The following is a 14,771-nucleotide window of genomic DNA, read 5'->3' on the forward strand; positions in this document are numbered from 1 at the left end:
GCTTTTGGAGCCAACTCAATGCTCCATGATTAACCAATGCACATGAACTTACTAACATGTACATATGCCTTATGTTAGCCTTCTAATAATCCCCACTCTAACTTCTATACCTACACTTTATATACTATAACTAAACTGATTAATAGGCAAATTAACTTACATTAATATTTACACTACGACTAATTACACACTAATTACCTAAACAAAATCACGTTGGGGGACCGCGCGCGTAGCGCGCGGGCCAACAACTAGTAACAATAAACATACAAAAAATGTCTAATTACTATTGCATTTTGTGATGTATCATTATATCAACAATTGTGGGCCTATATTTAAATAAAAAATATTGATTTATACAAGTGAGCGTGAAGATTTTGCATTGTCCTAACTCCTTAGGATAGAGACGAGTTCACCAATAATAACAAAGAGCTAACCATCATAAGATTGATAACAATCAACGAGACAGTGATGTATATGATTGAGCTTTGAGTGGTAGAGTCATCAAATTTGAAAGATTATCAAACAAGACAAGCCAAAAATACTTCGTGACAACTATAATAAGATAAAGAGATTAGCAATCTAAAAGTGCACATACCTTTTCTAGAAAATTGCTAGTCCACAAAACACATTTATTTGTTCATCCGTTATTTTTCGTTTGTCCCATTTAGAACATCAATTCGAGGAGAGTGAGACCACTTCACTACCAATATTATTAGTCTATAAATGATGGGTTTTAAGCAAATTTTCAAATACAAAAAATACCAATCTATTAATTAATGCATAGACTTCTATAAAGAAAGAAAATGGAAGCTAAGTCTAATAGTAATGGAAATAACAAACGATGGTCACTTCAAGGGATGAATGCTCTTGTCACCGGTGGTACCAAAGGCATTGGGTATTGTATATCATTTACAACTCTTGTGCCTTTTATTTTATTTATTTATTTATTAGATATGTTAAACATTTATATATTATAATTGCAATTGATCAAATAAGTCAAGTTTTTTGATTGCTAATTACTAAATTTATTGGTTCATTTGGATTTGCAAATAAATGATGATTGATTAGAAATTAGGTCATCACAAATTAATTCTTCAAATACTTTATTAACTAAACTAGCTGAACAACAGTATATTATTAGTATGTCTAAGTCACGAACATTTTATTAAGTTTTGGTCCTTAAAATCATTGACAATTGAACTTTTTTTTTAAATAAGATTTTCTTAGTTTTAGGATACATATACTACATGTGTTTTTCATGAAATTTTGTTCAATGGGAATTTTTTATTCTTTTGTCTAGTATTATGATACAAATATTATTGAGTTATAAACAGGCATGCAATTGTAGAGGAACTTACGGAACTAGGAGCATGTGTTTATACATGCGCTCGCAATGAAGAAGAGCTTGATGCTTGTTTGGTTGATTGGAAGACTAAAGGTCTTCAAGTGAGTGGCTCAATCTGTGATGTTTCTTCTAAACCTCAAAGAGAGAAGCTTATGGAGACTATCAATACCATCTTTGGTGGAAAATTGGACATACTTGTAAGTTTGAGTTCAGACATTTTCCCTCCATCTCCCCCAGGAGTGACCTGAGTTCGATCCTTTGATAACTATAGAAGAGTCGCCTTTGTCAATTTATTCATTTCTATACTGATAGATATTATAGAATTTACCATAATAATAATAGATCAAGAATCAATATAACTTTACTCTTGGAAATTAAGCTACATTAGTTGTTGAATTTCAGGTAAACAATGTTGGTGGTTGCAGAATGAAAGAAACAATTGATTACACAAGAGAGGATTTCTCATATGTAATGGCCCTTAACTTTGATTCAGCATATCATCTTTCTCAACTTGCTTATCCTATGTTAAAGGCCTCAGGGGGAGGCAACATTATATTCCTTTCATCAATTGCTAGTTTCTTTGGCATCAATGTTGGCTCCGCTTATGGAGCTGCAAAAGGTACACTCTAACGGAACAATATCTTATGTATTGTCCTGCTTTTTGAGTTTTAATACTTCGTATTTATATCATTATATGAATTATTTATTCTTTTTACAAAAAAAAAAAATGTTTATAGCATATAATGAGACTAAAGAAAATTTTAGAGTAATGAATTATTATGATTTTTGTAAAAGAAATTTGTTTAATTATTTTGTAGGGGCATTAAACCAACTAGCCAAAAATTTGGCATGTGAATGGGCCAAAGACAATATTAGGGTGAATTCTGTTGCTCCTGGGTACATTAGGACACCTTTGGCAGATGTGGTAATATTCTTTACTCACTTAATTATCTATTTAATTGGTCATATACTTTACAAATCACCCCTTTACAATGAATTATTCCCTACATCCCTAATTATATAATTAGCCATATGTATGCTTCTAATCCATTTTTTCAAAATACTTGTGTAGTCAACATACATAGAATCGCGCTATAAGTTCTTAAAAATTCTACGCTGAATTAACGTTACATATCATCTATTAAAATGTAAATATATAGTTCAAAATTTAACATATTATATACATGTAAGCATAAAACTAATAAACTTTTGATCCGTCTTAATTAATAAATTAGGTCTCTTAACCTTTTTTCCTAATGTCCCAAAACAATGTACTTGGCTATGTTACTTCGACACCTTATTGTACATCAGGTATTCAGGTGTGGCATGTCGGATATATCTTCCCACACTTCGACACCACACGAGACCTATCATCGTGTCGGATAAGACACCCAAATTCGAGTCCTGCATTCTACTAATTTGATCCTACTCTTTATATTGACAGTTACTCAGTAAAAAGGAGAATTTGGAGGATATCAAGTCACGAACAGCTCTTGGACGTGAAGGAGAGCCTCAGGAAGTGTCAGGATTAGTAGCTTTCCTTTGCATGCCAGCATCTTCCTACATTACTGGCCAAACTATATTTGTTGATGGTGGAATTACTGTCAATGGTTTTCTACCAATTGTAAACTAGGATAATTAATACTCGTGTTATATTATTCCCTCCGTTCCTTTTTATTTGTTACATGTTTTGTTTTTTATGTGTAATGATTGAAATTTATAATCAGTTTATATCATGAATATTGGACACATTTATCCTTTCTATAATTTTTGATGTTCTAATTTTATCCCTATTAATTAGTGCGCACTAATAATTATATGCATAAAAGAGAGTAAGGAATAGCTCAAGTGATTAGAGTTTTTTTCCCAATTTCATTAGATGTCAGGATCGATTCTCAACACCAACACCCTTGTGACTCTCTAAACAACAAAAAAAATAAGCATAAAAATAATCTATAGTACTATATAAAGAGAAAACACTTATTCATCGATAAATTTTGCTTTTTCTAAAATACCTTTCTATTTTTTAAAAATTACATTATTTACCCACAATTAAAAAATATTTTTTTATTAAAAAAAATTATCCTATCATAACTACCCATAAACATAAACCATTATTCAAATAAATAAATAAGTAAAAGGCAAATGTGTTAAACATAACCCTTAGGGCTATGTATAACCATTAATACATGTCTAGATTCTCTTATATTTTCAATAAAAATAATAGTGTACAGGTTTAATATTTATGGGGAATAATAAAAAAAAAAAAAAAAACAAGTCAATAAATAGCACATACCCACACAAATATGTTAATTCCCCATGAAACTAATGCTTGGCGCCTAAATTAGAATCAGATTTTTCATCTTACTTATACCATAAAAATATATGAAAAAAAAAAAACAAAACAAAAAAAAAAAAAACTGAAGTCTCCATCAAATCATCTTACAACATTTCCTCTTCGTCATTTTACATCTTTTCTATCTATACTAGTGGGAAAAAAAAAAGGTTAGCAAGAGTCTTATGAGTTATTTTTTATTCTAAAAGGTATGTCTTTTATGAGATGAATATTTTGTTTTAATGAATAATTGATCATCAATTCATCACCATCAGTATTATGAAAATATTTTGCATTGTGATAATCTTATTGCCCACAACCTGTTTGATAAATTGTCTTTTTTTTTTTCTTTTTTTCCTGTTAATGAAGTAATGTATACTGGTTTGATGAATTGTTTTTTTTTTTTTATTTTTAAATGAAGTAAATTACGATCATGCTAGTTGTTTTAATACTTGTGATTCTACCCTAACATTATAACCCACTTTTACGTATTTGGAGTAAAAAAGAAGGATACAAATCCTAATTGACTTGCTGATATTGTCTACTAACTTCTTGAAATATATTTTACTATTTTAATTGTAAAATTTCTTAAATCATGTAGTTAATCTTTTTACTTTTGAAAATTTTAGATTGATATTGCTGTACAAGAAATTGTTCAAGGAGGAATTTGTAATATTATGACTGCCATACTTAGACCAATTCCAGTGAAATCAAAGTCGTTAAAATAATCGAGTGCTCTTTTTTTTTATTTTTCCTTTTATAAAAAATTAAAAAAAAATTGCTTTCAAGATAATTTACAGAATTGCAGTACAATGAACGTATTTTATTTCCTAAAATAATGTGTATAACTAATAAGTGGGTAGGAAATAATATTTTAATAAATACAATTTAATGAGAATTGAATGATGGTCTAATTATTAATATTAAGTTTGTCATAGATTCCATTTGAATAAGATATATACCATTAATTGGAGGAATTTGCTAGTTTTTATGCATAGCCCTTAGGGATATGAATAACAAAACCGTAAATAAAACTACTTATCATAACTACCCTATAATAACTGCTCCACTTCTTTCACATAAATGTATATCTTCAATTGTTCTTACTCCCTATAAAAAATAAAACCGCTCTTAAATTTTTTTTTTTTTTTTTAATGGTTAAAAAAATAAATAAAATGTATAGCGTGTACCTCTTAGCTTGTAATAATAAAAAAAAAAAAATCAAAAGTGGGAGAGATAGGTATGAGTGGGGTCGGCACGATTGTTCAATCTCACCATATGGTCCATAATTCCATGTCAACTGAAAAACCAACCATGTAGCAATTTACTGGATAGACCCTTTATTTTGTAGATAGTAATTAAAAAAAAATTATTTGATAAGTTTAAATTACTGTATAATATTGAATGAAGGCTAGTTTAGATTATAATAATATTGAAAGAAGGCTACGGAGTATATAAACTTTGTTTACCTTTCCTATTTCTTTACAAAAAAAACAATGATTAAAAAAAAAAAAAAAACACAAATGGACTTATCAATGGTAGATATTGTCCCGTCAAAAAAAAAAGAAATGGTAGATATTGTGAAAAAAAAAAAAAAAAAAAAAAAAAACTCCAAATCGAATTAACGGTCACATTTTCTTTTTGTAGTGTATCTTAAATTGGTTACTACATTTTCACTGTTTTTGAGAATGTTATTGTCGTCTCTACTTCTACTTCTCCTACAGTTGCATGATTGGCAATTTGGCATCCAGGGAGCTCCAGTTCAACTTCACGATGAACAAAAAAACGTTTATCTAGTAGTAATTTCGTAAATAAATCAATATAAAATCTCAGTCATCGTGGCGTTTCTGTAAATAAATCAACATTATTAGAGTCTACATTTGACAAAAGTTTTTTATTTATTTACAAAAATGTCACTATATATGTAGAGCTAACACCATTAGTATAAAATTGTTATGTCCACAAGATTCGATAAAGAAGCAAGTACTACATATATACACTCTTAATTATAATTAGTCAGTAAGTGGGTGAAATTAAATTATGTTTAAGGATAGGGGCCGGGACACATAAATTCACCTGTAATTGTCTACCTATACATGGTGGAATAGTGGAAGCAAAATAATTTCAAAATTAGATTTAAAATAATAAAAAAAAAAAAAAAATCCGATTCACAAAGAAAATAAAGAAAATGGAAGCAAAGACGAATAATAATAATAATAATAATAATGGAAAAAACAAACGATGGTCACTTGAAGGGATGAATGCTCTTGTCACCGGCGGTACCAAAGGCATTGGGTATACTATTTACATTTCTCTCGTGCTTTTTATTTTTTTGTATTTTTTGTTTTAATTTTTAATTATTAATTATTTGATATGTTGAACATGTATAATAATCGACCGATTAATAATTGTCTTTTAATTTCTTAATTTATTGTCCTCAAAACAAAAAAAAATTCTTAATTTATTGGCGAATTAAAATTTTATACTACCTTCGTTACATATTATTTGCAACGATTTGACATAAAGTAGAGAGTAAAAATGTCTAATCGTTGCAAATAACATGTAACGGAGGTAGTAATTTAAATGATGGTTTGTAATTGTAAAACATGTCACAAATAATTCTTGACCATAATTATTTATTAAGTTTTGTTTTGCTAATACATGATTCGTAAGTCATAATTAGGAAAGTGTATTAGTTAAAATAATACGGAGTAGATGATTAATTATGTACACAGACATGCAATTGTAGAGGAACTTGCGGGACTAGGAGCAAATGTTCATACGTGCGCTCGAAACAAAGAAGATCTTGATGCTTGTTTGGTTGATTGGAAGACAAAGGGCTTTCAAGTAAGTGGATCGATTTGTGATGTCTCTTCTCGACCTCAACGAGAGAAGCTTATGGAGACTATCAATACTGTCTTCGATGGAAAATTGAACATACTTGTAAGTTTTAGTTTAGTAATTTTCATACATATAAAGAATTTATACAAGAGTATTCGTTAATCATTGATTTACATAGTTTAATTGGGTCAATTATATTATTTATTGTTGTTGATGAAGCATAAGGGTATTTGTTGCCTTTTTTATTTGGTATGTATACAAGTGTTTCTTATCATCCAATCTATTTTTCTAATTTAGACGTAGTGATAAGAGGAAACATGTGGTTGAGAAAGGTCCTAAATTTAGTTTGGTGTAGATAATTACCTTATACCGAATAAGTTGTAACTTTAAGGTCACTAGATCAAATCATCTTAATAGTAGGTACTTAATTGAGATAAGGATTCCATTACTTGCCCTCTGTAGGATCATGAAATAACTAGTTGATTTTCAGGTAAACAATGCTGGTGGTTGCATATTTAAAGAAACAATCAATTACACAGGAGAGGATTTCTCACATGTAATGGCCCTTTGTTTTGAATCAGCATACCATCTTTCCCAACTTGCTCATCCTATGTTAAAGGTCTCAGGAGGAGGCAACATTATATTCATTTCATCAATTGCTAGTATCTTTGGAATTAATGCTACTTCCGTTTATGGAGCTGCAAAAGGTACATTCTAACAAAATAATGTCAACTGTCCATCTTGGAAATTTTACAAAAAAACTACTTTTTATAAGCATTTTTTTTACAAGAAATCACCTTATAAATTTTTTTTGCAAAGACACACCTTACTCAATTTTTTTTTTGCAAAACCATACCTTTATGCCGGAAAATAGAGTCAAACCCTATTTTCCGGCGTTGACTACGCCATTTGCATCCACGAAACTGACAGTGGAGGGGAGAAGAGTGGCTAGGGCTATAGAGGAGGGTTTAGGGTGGTCAACGTCGTTAAAGGGGTGTGTTTAGGGTGGTCAACGCCGTAAAAGGGGGTGTGTTTATGGTGGTCAACGCCATGAAAGAGTGGTTTTGTTGCTGGGGCTTAGGAGGGAGGTGGTTTCGTGGGTGGGGCTGGGGAGAGAGGTGGTTTCGTGGGTAGATTGGGGTAGTCAATGCCGGAAAATGGGGTCAAACCTCATTTTCCGACATAAAGGTATTGATTTGCAACAAAAAAAAAAAAAAAAAAAAATTTGATTAAGATGTGTCATTGCAAAAAAAAATTTATAAGGTGGTTTCTTGCAAAAAATTGCTTATAAAAGGTGGTTTTTTGCAAAATTTCCGTCCATCTTTTTGAGTTTTGTTTAAACAAAATACTTTGTATATCACTATTTACAAAGTAATGTATAATAAAAATTTTCAGCACAAAAGTGTGACTGAAGATTTAAAAATATCTTAATTTTTATACCTTGTTTACAAAAATTTTATTTGTAGGGGCAATGAATCAATTAGCCAAAAATTTGGCATGTGAATGGGCCAAAGACAACATTAGGGCTAATTCTGTTGCTCCTGGGTACATCAAAACACCTTTGACTCAAGGGGTAATGTCCGCCATTAAATCTTTTTAATTTACCATTGTTAATTTGTTATACTCCCTCGGTCCCTATATAAATGATGCATATATTATACTTCCTCCGTTAATGGTTAATTGCAACAAAAGAATATTTTATATCTCACAAATAATACCCCGGCCCTTTGTTGCAATTAACCATTAATGGAGAAAGTATAATAATGACTCGAAATTTTAGAGACTGATAAGTTATAATAACTTTGTATGATTGAATTATATTTGACAGATTCTTAGTAATAAGGAGTGTGTGGAGGCTATCAATTTCCGAACAGTTATGGGACGTGTAGGAGAGCCCCAGGAAGTGTCGGGTCTGGTGGCATTCCTATGCATGCCAGCATCTTCTTACATCACTGGCCAAACTATATTTGTTGATGGTGGAATCACTGTCAATGGTTTTCTACCAATTACCTATATTTAGTACGGAGTTATTGAAATAAGTTATTGAACAATAACTTATTTTTGGGATTTAGATATAAGGTTTTGAACATTTTGTATGTGTGTGATTGGAAATTCAATACAAGTATAATAATATTTTAGACATGTCACTTATTGGTATTTTGAAAAAAAAAAGAGAGATAATTTTGTAGAAATTTGATATAAAGGTGTTCAAAATTTTGATATAATTATTAAAACTAGATAATACGCGAGCAAATTCGGATTTTAAAGTTATTTGTAAATAAAGAAATTTTAAGATATCAATATCAGAATTGTTAATAATAGTAATTTGATATTTAGGGTATGTTCACATTTACTGAACTGAGCTGAACTGAACTGAACTAATTGGAACTGAACTGAACTGAAATGAGCTAAAATGAATATTTTATGAGAGAGGGAAATTAAGAGCTGAACTGAACTGAACTGAACTGATTGGAGCTGAACTGAACTGAACTGATTGGAGCTGAACTGAACTGATTGGAGCTGAACTGAACTGAACTGAACTGAAATTAAGTAAATGTGAACAGACCCTTAATGTAGGCACTGCCTTGTGATCTTAGCTGAAAATTGAAAGCTAGGTAATTATACAGTGTAATGCTAAACTTTTATGACTAGATTGTCCTACCTCTATTTCATATGATTTGCAACGATTAGACATACATATTCTACTTACACTTTATGTCAAATTGTTGCAGATTATATAAAGGGGGTAATTAATATTACAAATTAAAGTGTTTGACTAGTTCCTTGATTGTATTAGCTATTTAATTTTAAAATGTTTATTAAACATCTATTAGCCGATAGATATTTAAGTAGTAAAATGACATAAGAGGGACATCTTACAAAAGTTATATGTACTTTTATGTAATCTTACTTACTCCGTAATATTTATTTATTCATTTTTGTTTTTTTAATTAGTGTTGATAGTTAAAATTTAATTTGGATGGTGAATTATGAGACATAAAATATGTTAACATAGAGTAATAAAAACAACAATTGCAAAAATTCAAATTAGCCAATCTTTATAATATAGTGTTTGTAGATTTAAAAAGATGATGAGGTGAAAAATTATAAATTTTATTTTATGTATTACTTATTTATTTTATTCTTTTTGTTTTTGAATAATTGACACAGTTTCACTTAACACACATGTTAATGTATAAGTTTGACAATTTTACATGTGAAGATTTACCTCATTAAAATTTTTAAAAAGTTGATATTAGGATGATATACATTAATACTAATTTAACAACATTTACATTTTACATGATAACATTTGAGTTTGTAATCATATTAATACAAATATACATGTATATGATCAAAGATAAATAGGTAATAGATGAATATTGCAAAAACTTAAATTGAGTTATTGTATAGTTGTCCTAAACTCATTTAAGAATAAACACTCCATATAAGAGAATGAATACAATAAACTTGTTAGTTGTTACAACTTACAACAACTAAACATTATTTATGAATTTTATTGTGATACAACTTAACGTTATTCCTTCTATTCTCTCTCTCTCTCTCTTCTTCTTCTTCTTCTTCTTTTTTTTTTTTTTTGGCCCCATTATAAATAAATAAAAAAACTTTAACCATATATTCTCAATAATCAACTAGAAATAATATATTCTTAAAAAAAAAAAAAAAAAAATAGAAATAATATAGTTATGTGAGCTATTATTAAATTTGTGTTATTATGAAGTATTATATTTTATTTTAATTAAAAGCAAGTTATTACTCCGTATTAATTTTAATTCGTCTCTTAAACTTTGACCATGAATAGTTTGTTTACTCCTCTGATTTGGTAGCTTTGTAATTGTAATGCAACATTAATGACTTATTAATAAATTAATTGCTGCTAATTAATTTGGTTTCTCTCACCTACACAAAACCAACTCAGTTCCCACCTCATAGAGAGGTTAAATGTATAAATGACATGTGGTAGAGGAAGACCGTTGGTAGCCTTGTCGATCTACTCTTGATTAGCTCTATAGCCTCTATTATGGACCATATCTAAATGTCCAAAATAACTAACCAAGTTTGGTGGAGTTGATGGGAATTGACCTTAGCTTGTGACTTTGAGCTAAAGAGCTTTCACTCCCTCCAACTACAATTACTTAGAAATAGGGGGATTTCCTTATTTTTTCTACTCTCAAACATTGACTTGCGAATTACGGTATGAGATTGTGAGGCACTGATTCACAAGTGGTCTTCATCTAACCTTACAAAAATAAAAACATGTAATTGTCCAAAAATACAACATTACGTTACGTCCATGCAAAGCCGTGGCCATTCATGTCAATTTTTCATTGCGTATGGTACTCACTACCTTTGTGGTTTTGTGTTTGGATATAAAATTGACACGTGGTTGTTCCCATAAAAAATTGTTAGGCATTCGGTCTCCTATTCTACAAGTCCAATATAGCCCAAAAATAAAGCTTACTTTCAAATAATCATTTTTTTTTTTGAAAGCACTTTCAAAAATCAACTTCCATAATTGTAGTTTTGTGTGTGAGTGTGTGTTTTTTTTAATAATCATTTTCTATAATCAAGTTGAAGAATTAAAAAATGGAGGTAATTAGTGCAAATACTAATGGCAATAACAAGCGATGGTCACTCCAAGGAAAGACCGCTCTTGTCACGGGTGGTACTAGAGGCATCGGGTATGTACCAAGTAAATAATTGTATATAAACTACTCGTGCTATATTTTATGTAATTTTTCATAGTATTTATTTATCGTCGAATAATAATAATATGCTGATTATATTTTACATATATTAACGGGTGCTGATTTGGTATAATTGGCCTTGTATGGACCCGGTCTACAATAATAAAAAACTGAGTAATGAAACACGGAGTATCAATTTTCTTAAGTAATTCAAGTTTATATTTATGTATGTGCACTATGCAGGCATGCTATTGTAGAGGAGCTTGTAGGACTAGGAGCAATTGTACATACATGTGCTAGGAATTCAGCTGATCTTGATGCTTGCTTGTTAGCTTGGAAGGCAAAGGGTTTTCCGGTAACCGGCTCAGTTTGTGATGTTTCTTCTCGACCTGAAAGAGTGAAGCTAATGGAGACTGTAAACTCCAAATTTAATGGAAAATTGGACATACTCGTAAGCAATATAATCACATTAAGCATGTGTACAAAAAATAACTTATTTGTTATTTGATAAAGTCTTAGGAGTGGTACTCGAGATTTATATATGAGTTTTGGGTTCAGGTGAATAATGCTGGTGGTTGTAAGAGAATTGAAACTGTGGATACAACGCCAGAGTGTTACACGAATACAATGGCAACGAATTTCGAGTCAGCTTACCATTTATCTCAACTTGCATATCCACACTTTAAGGCCTCAGGACAAGGCAACATTGTGTTCATTTCGTCCATGGCTAGTACCATGGCATTTGATATTGGATCTGTTTATGGGGCAGCAAAAGGTACAAAGCTTTTCAACTTTGTTACTCGACTTTTCAAGGATTATTATATTGTTCATTTATATAGCAATTTCAGTTACATTTGTTCATCATTTTACAGGAGCAATTAACCAACTAGCAAAGAATTTGGCATGTGAATGGGCAAAAGACAATATCAGGGTTAATTCTGTTGCACCTGGAGTGATTTGGTCTGCTTTGACTGAGGTACTAATTTCATTTCCGAAGTAACACAAAATTTAGGAAACGTGACAACTTTTTCCGTACATACCTACGCATTATGTTAAGATATGTTGCACATTATTAACATATTTAGTTGTGGTAATTGGCAGGAACTTAGAAACCATAAGGATTATTTGAAGGCAGTCGAGTCTCGAATTGCTCTAGGACGTGTGGGTGAACCAGAGGAAATTTCACCAGTAGTCGCGTTTCTTTGTCTGCCTGCAGCCTCTTATATAACTGGACAAACTATAACGGCTGATGGTGGTTTTACTGTTAATGCCTTCATACCAATTCCGCTGACAGAAAATTAAAAAGTTAGAATTTCTGTTTTTATGGTTGGAAGGTTGTTTCCTTTGTCCTCCAGAACTAATTCGCCACAGCAGCAATGTTACTGTGAATAGACGAAATTCTATGCTTGAGTTGAACTTTTCACTGTAATAATGTACTTGTAGTCTGATAATTGTCATAAGCATTTGTATCTATTTGTAATAATTATACTACATCTTGAAATACTTGATCAAATACAATTGTACTTAACTCGTTTGATCACAAACATTGTGATACTAGCCTGCAACAAAGTTGCTAATCTTCGGATTAGTTTTTTTGCAGGCTAGTATCACAAACATTGTGATATACTAGCCTGCCAAAAAATCGCCTTTTTCCTCAATGGAAGTGTTCGATCTTAAGCCATGTAAATCTGCTAGAGTGCTAATTACAATATGATTTAGAGCACTTTAGTGTTTAATAGGAGTAATATGGTGCTTACCGATATAAATTCAGGTTATGCAAGATAAAACTTAGAGCCAAAAATAATTCAATGGTTCTTAGTGAGTTCAAAACTACACCAGTTTTCTATTCATTTACTCTTCACAAATTTTGTTTACGAGAAATTAGGTATGGCTTCTCTCAGAATCACAAATTTGTAATGTAACCCACCACATATCTATCTTAATTACCTTGTAAAATATGAAGCTAATATATTTTCGAAAATACAACTAATGATTATAAAAACATCAAAATCCTTTGTAGAAAATAAATAATTATAAACATAATATAAAAATTATAAAATATCAATAAAAGTACATAAAATTAATAAGCGTAACGCAGCTAGCTAAACCCAGCAACACATCAACGGTTGGTTCGTACCATACAAATCCGTCCTAGAATCCCCACTCCCTAGAATGTGATACATCTTAGTGTCTAGAGAGTAGAACACAATATTTTTCCCTTCTATCTTCGAAAGGTAGATCCTGTTTCTCATCGTAGGATCACTTGGTACTATTGAACAACACGATGTCTTGCTAATAAAGAAAATATGATTTCCTATATCATCAATTACAACCCAACTCTTGTTAGTGCCGTCGAATCTAAACACTTGAACCCGACAATTTTCAATCCGGTCGACGTATACCATGTAGAGTTCTCCTTCACAATCAACCAGATGACACGACTCGAAATCATCATCCACAATGTTCGGCATATCATAAACTTGCCAACTTGGTTCGTCGTTTACTATTTCAAACACACCGAGATTTCCCAAGCAATCTGGGAAGTAGAATGCTCCCCCGAGATAGATAGGAGCACATTCAGTAGGCCGAAATTCTGAATCTGGATCGTCCTCCATAATGTCAGTATCAATTTCTTCCCATGTGTCATCCCCTGATTGAAGATAGCATAGTCTCAAAAAGTCAGGGTACTTCAACAATGCAACTGTCAAACAATCGGAGCTTGTTGGATTCGATGAGAATGCAATGCTTCTGGTGGCACCTACCCACTTTTCATCGAATAGTGGTGGAAAAACTCCTGTGACACCTGTGAAGAGATTGTAGAATTTCAGATGACATTTAGCAACTAAGCTAAGTAACCACCCATTTTTAGAGTATATCAAGGTAAAACGATCTTGAGAGAATGGAACTAGGGTGCTGGAGCATATAACATCATTTCGACACGGGTCCATCAACTTACACAATCCAACTTCATTCTTAAAGAACAAGAATAAGGGAAACTCATTGTTGGTTCGCCATAGAGGTTCAGGGAGTGCTGCATGAAACATCTTACAACTAGCGCGAAATTTCCAATACTCAAACAAATGCATATAGTTTGGAAGCGATTGTATCATATCTAATGGCAGCTTATCAAACCAACAACTAATGTCCTCCTCTTGTGCTTCTTCATTAATATTGTCATCTTCGTGTTCGATTTGAATTTGTTGTTGGTTTGGATTTGGAATGTTATTGAGTTGTAACCTTGGCATGACGACCCAAACAGGATTATCATAGTACTCATCAGGGCTTACCAAGTTTGGGGAGGGAGAAACAACGGTCCAAGTTTGATCAACTAGGTTGACTGAAACTATAATATTTGGGTCATCTTCTAATCCACTTGAAAAAGGAAAGCAAACGCAATTCTCTTGAATACCACCAACTTTAGCATTATTACCCCAACACCAAGTACTACCACGAGGATTCAATAAAAAAGCTCTGCCATTCAAACTCTTCAACTCCATCCAATTGTTTTCCTCTAAATTCAGCTCCCATGCCCTGATAGCGA

At 31.4% G+C, this 14,771-nt stretch overlaps 3 protein-coding genes across 3 annotated transcripts; all 3 read left to right on the forward strand.

Annotated features, from left to right (window-relative positions):
• The first annotated feature begins 712 nt into the window (after positions 1 to 712).
• On the forward strand, positions 713 to 3,096 carry LOC145627351 (tropinone reductase homolog At5g06060-like). Its single transcript, XM_081679742.1, has 5 exons — positions 713 to 895; positions 1,335 to 1,542; positions 1,748 to 1,964; positions 2,164 to 2,270; positions 2,790 to 3,096. Exons 1-5 carry the CDS (start codon positions 804 to 806, stop codon positions 2,976 to 2,978), a joined length of 813 nt encoding a protein of 270 aa, XP_081535868.1. The 5' UTR covers positions 713 to 803; the 3' UTR covers positions 2,979 to 3,096.
• A 2,744-nt stretch (positions 3,097 to 5,840) lies between these two features.
• Positions 5,841 to 8,594, forward strand: LOC145627352 (tropinone reductase homolog At5g06060-like). Its single transcript, XM_081679743.1, has 5 exons — positions 5,841 to 5,975; positions 6,416 to 6,623; positions 7,012 to 7,228; positions 7,988 to 8,094; positions 8,350 to 8,594. The coding sequence occupies exons 1-5, from the start codon at positions 5,869 to 5,871 to the stop codon at positions 8,539 to 8,541; spliced, it is 831 nt and encodes a 276-aa protein (XP_081535869.1). The 5' UTR covers positions 5,841 to 5,868; the 3' UTR covers positions 8,542 to 8,594.
• Positions 8,595 to 10,999: 2,405 nt separating this feature from the next.
• LOC145627353 (tropinone reductase homolog At5g06060-like) lies at positions 11,000 to 12,787 on the forward strand. Its single transcript, XM_081679744.1, has 5 exons — positions 11,000 to 11,224; positions 11,474 to 11,681; positions 11,789 to 12,005; positions 12,103 to 12,206; positions 12,332 to 12,787. The coding sequence occupies exons 1-5, from the start codon at positions 11,130 to 11,132 to the stop codon at positions 12,530 to 12,532; spliced, it is 825 nt and encodes a 274-aa protein (XP_081535870.1). The 5' UTR covers positions 11,000 to 11,129; the 3' UTR covers positions 12,533 to 12,787.
• Positions 12,788 to 14,771: the final 1,984 nt, after the last annotated feature.

The sequence above is a fragment of the Chenopodium album genome, chromosome 4, assembly GCF_948465745.1.
Source record: "Chenopodium album chromosome 4, dcCheAlbu1.1, whole genome shotgun sequence".
NCBI classification, from domain to species: domain Eukaryota; kingdom Viridiplantae; phylum Streptophyta; class Magnoliopsida; order Caryophyllales; family Amaranthaceae; genus Chenopodium; species Chenopodium album.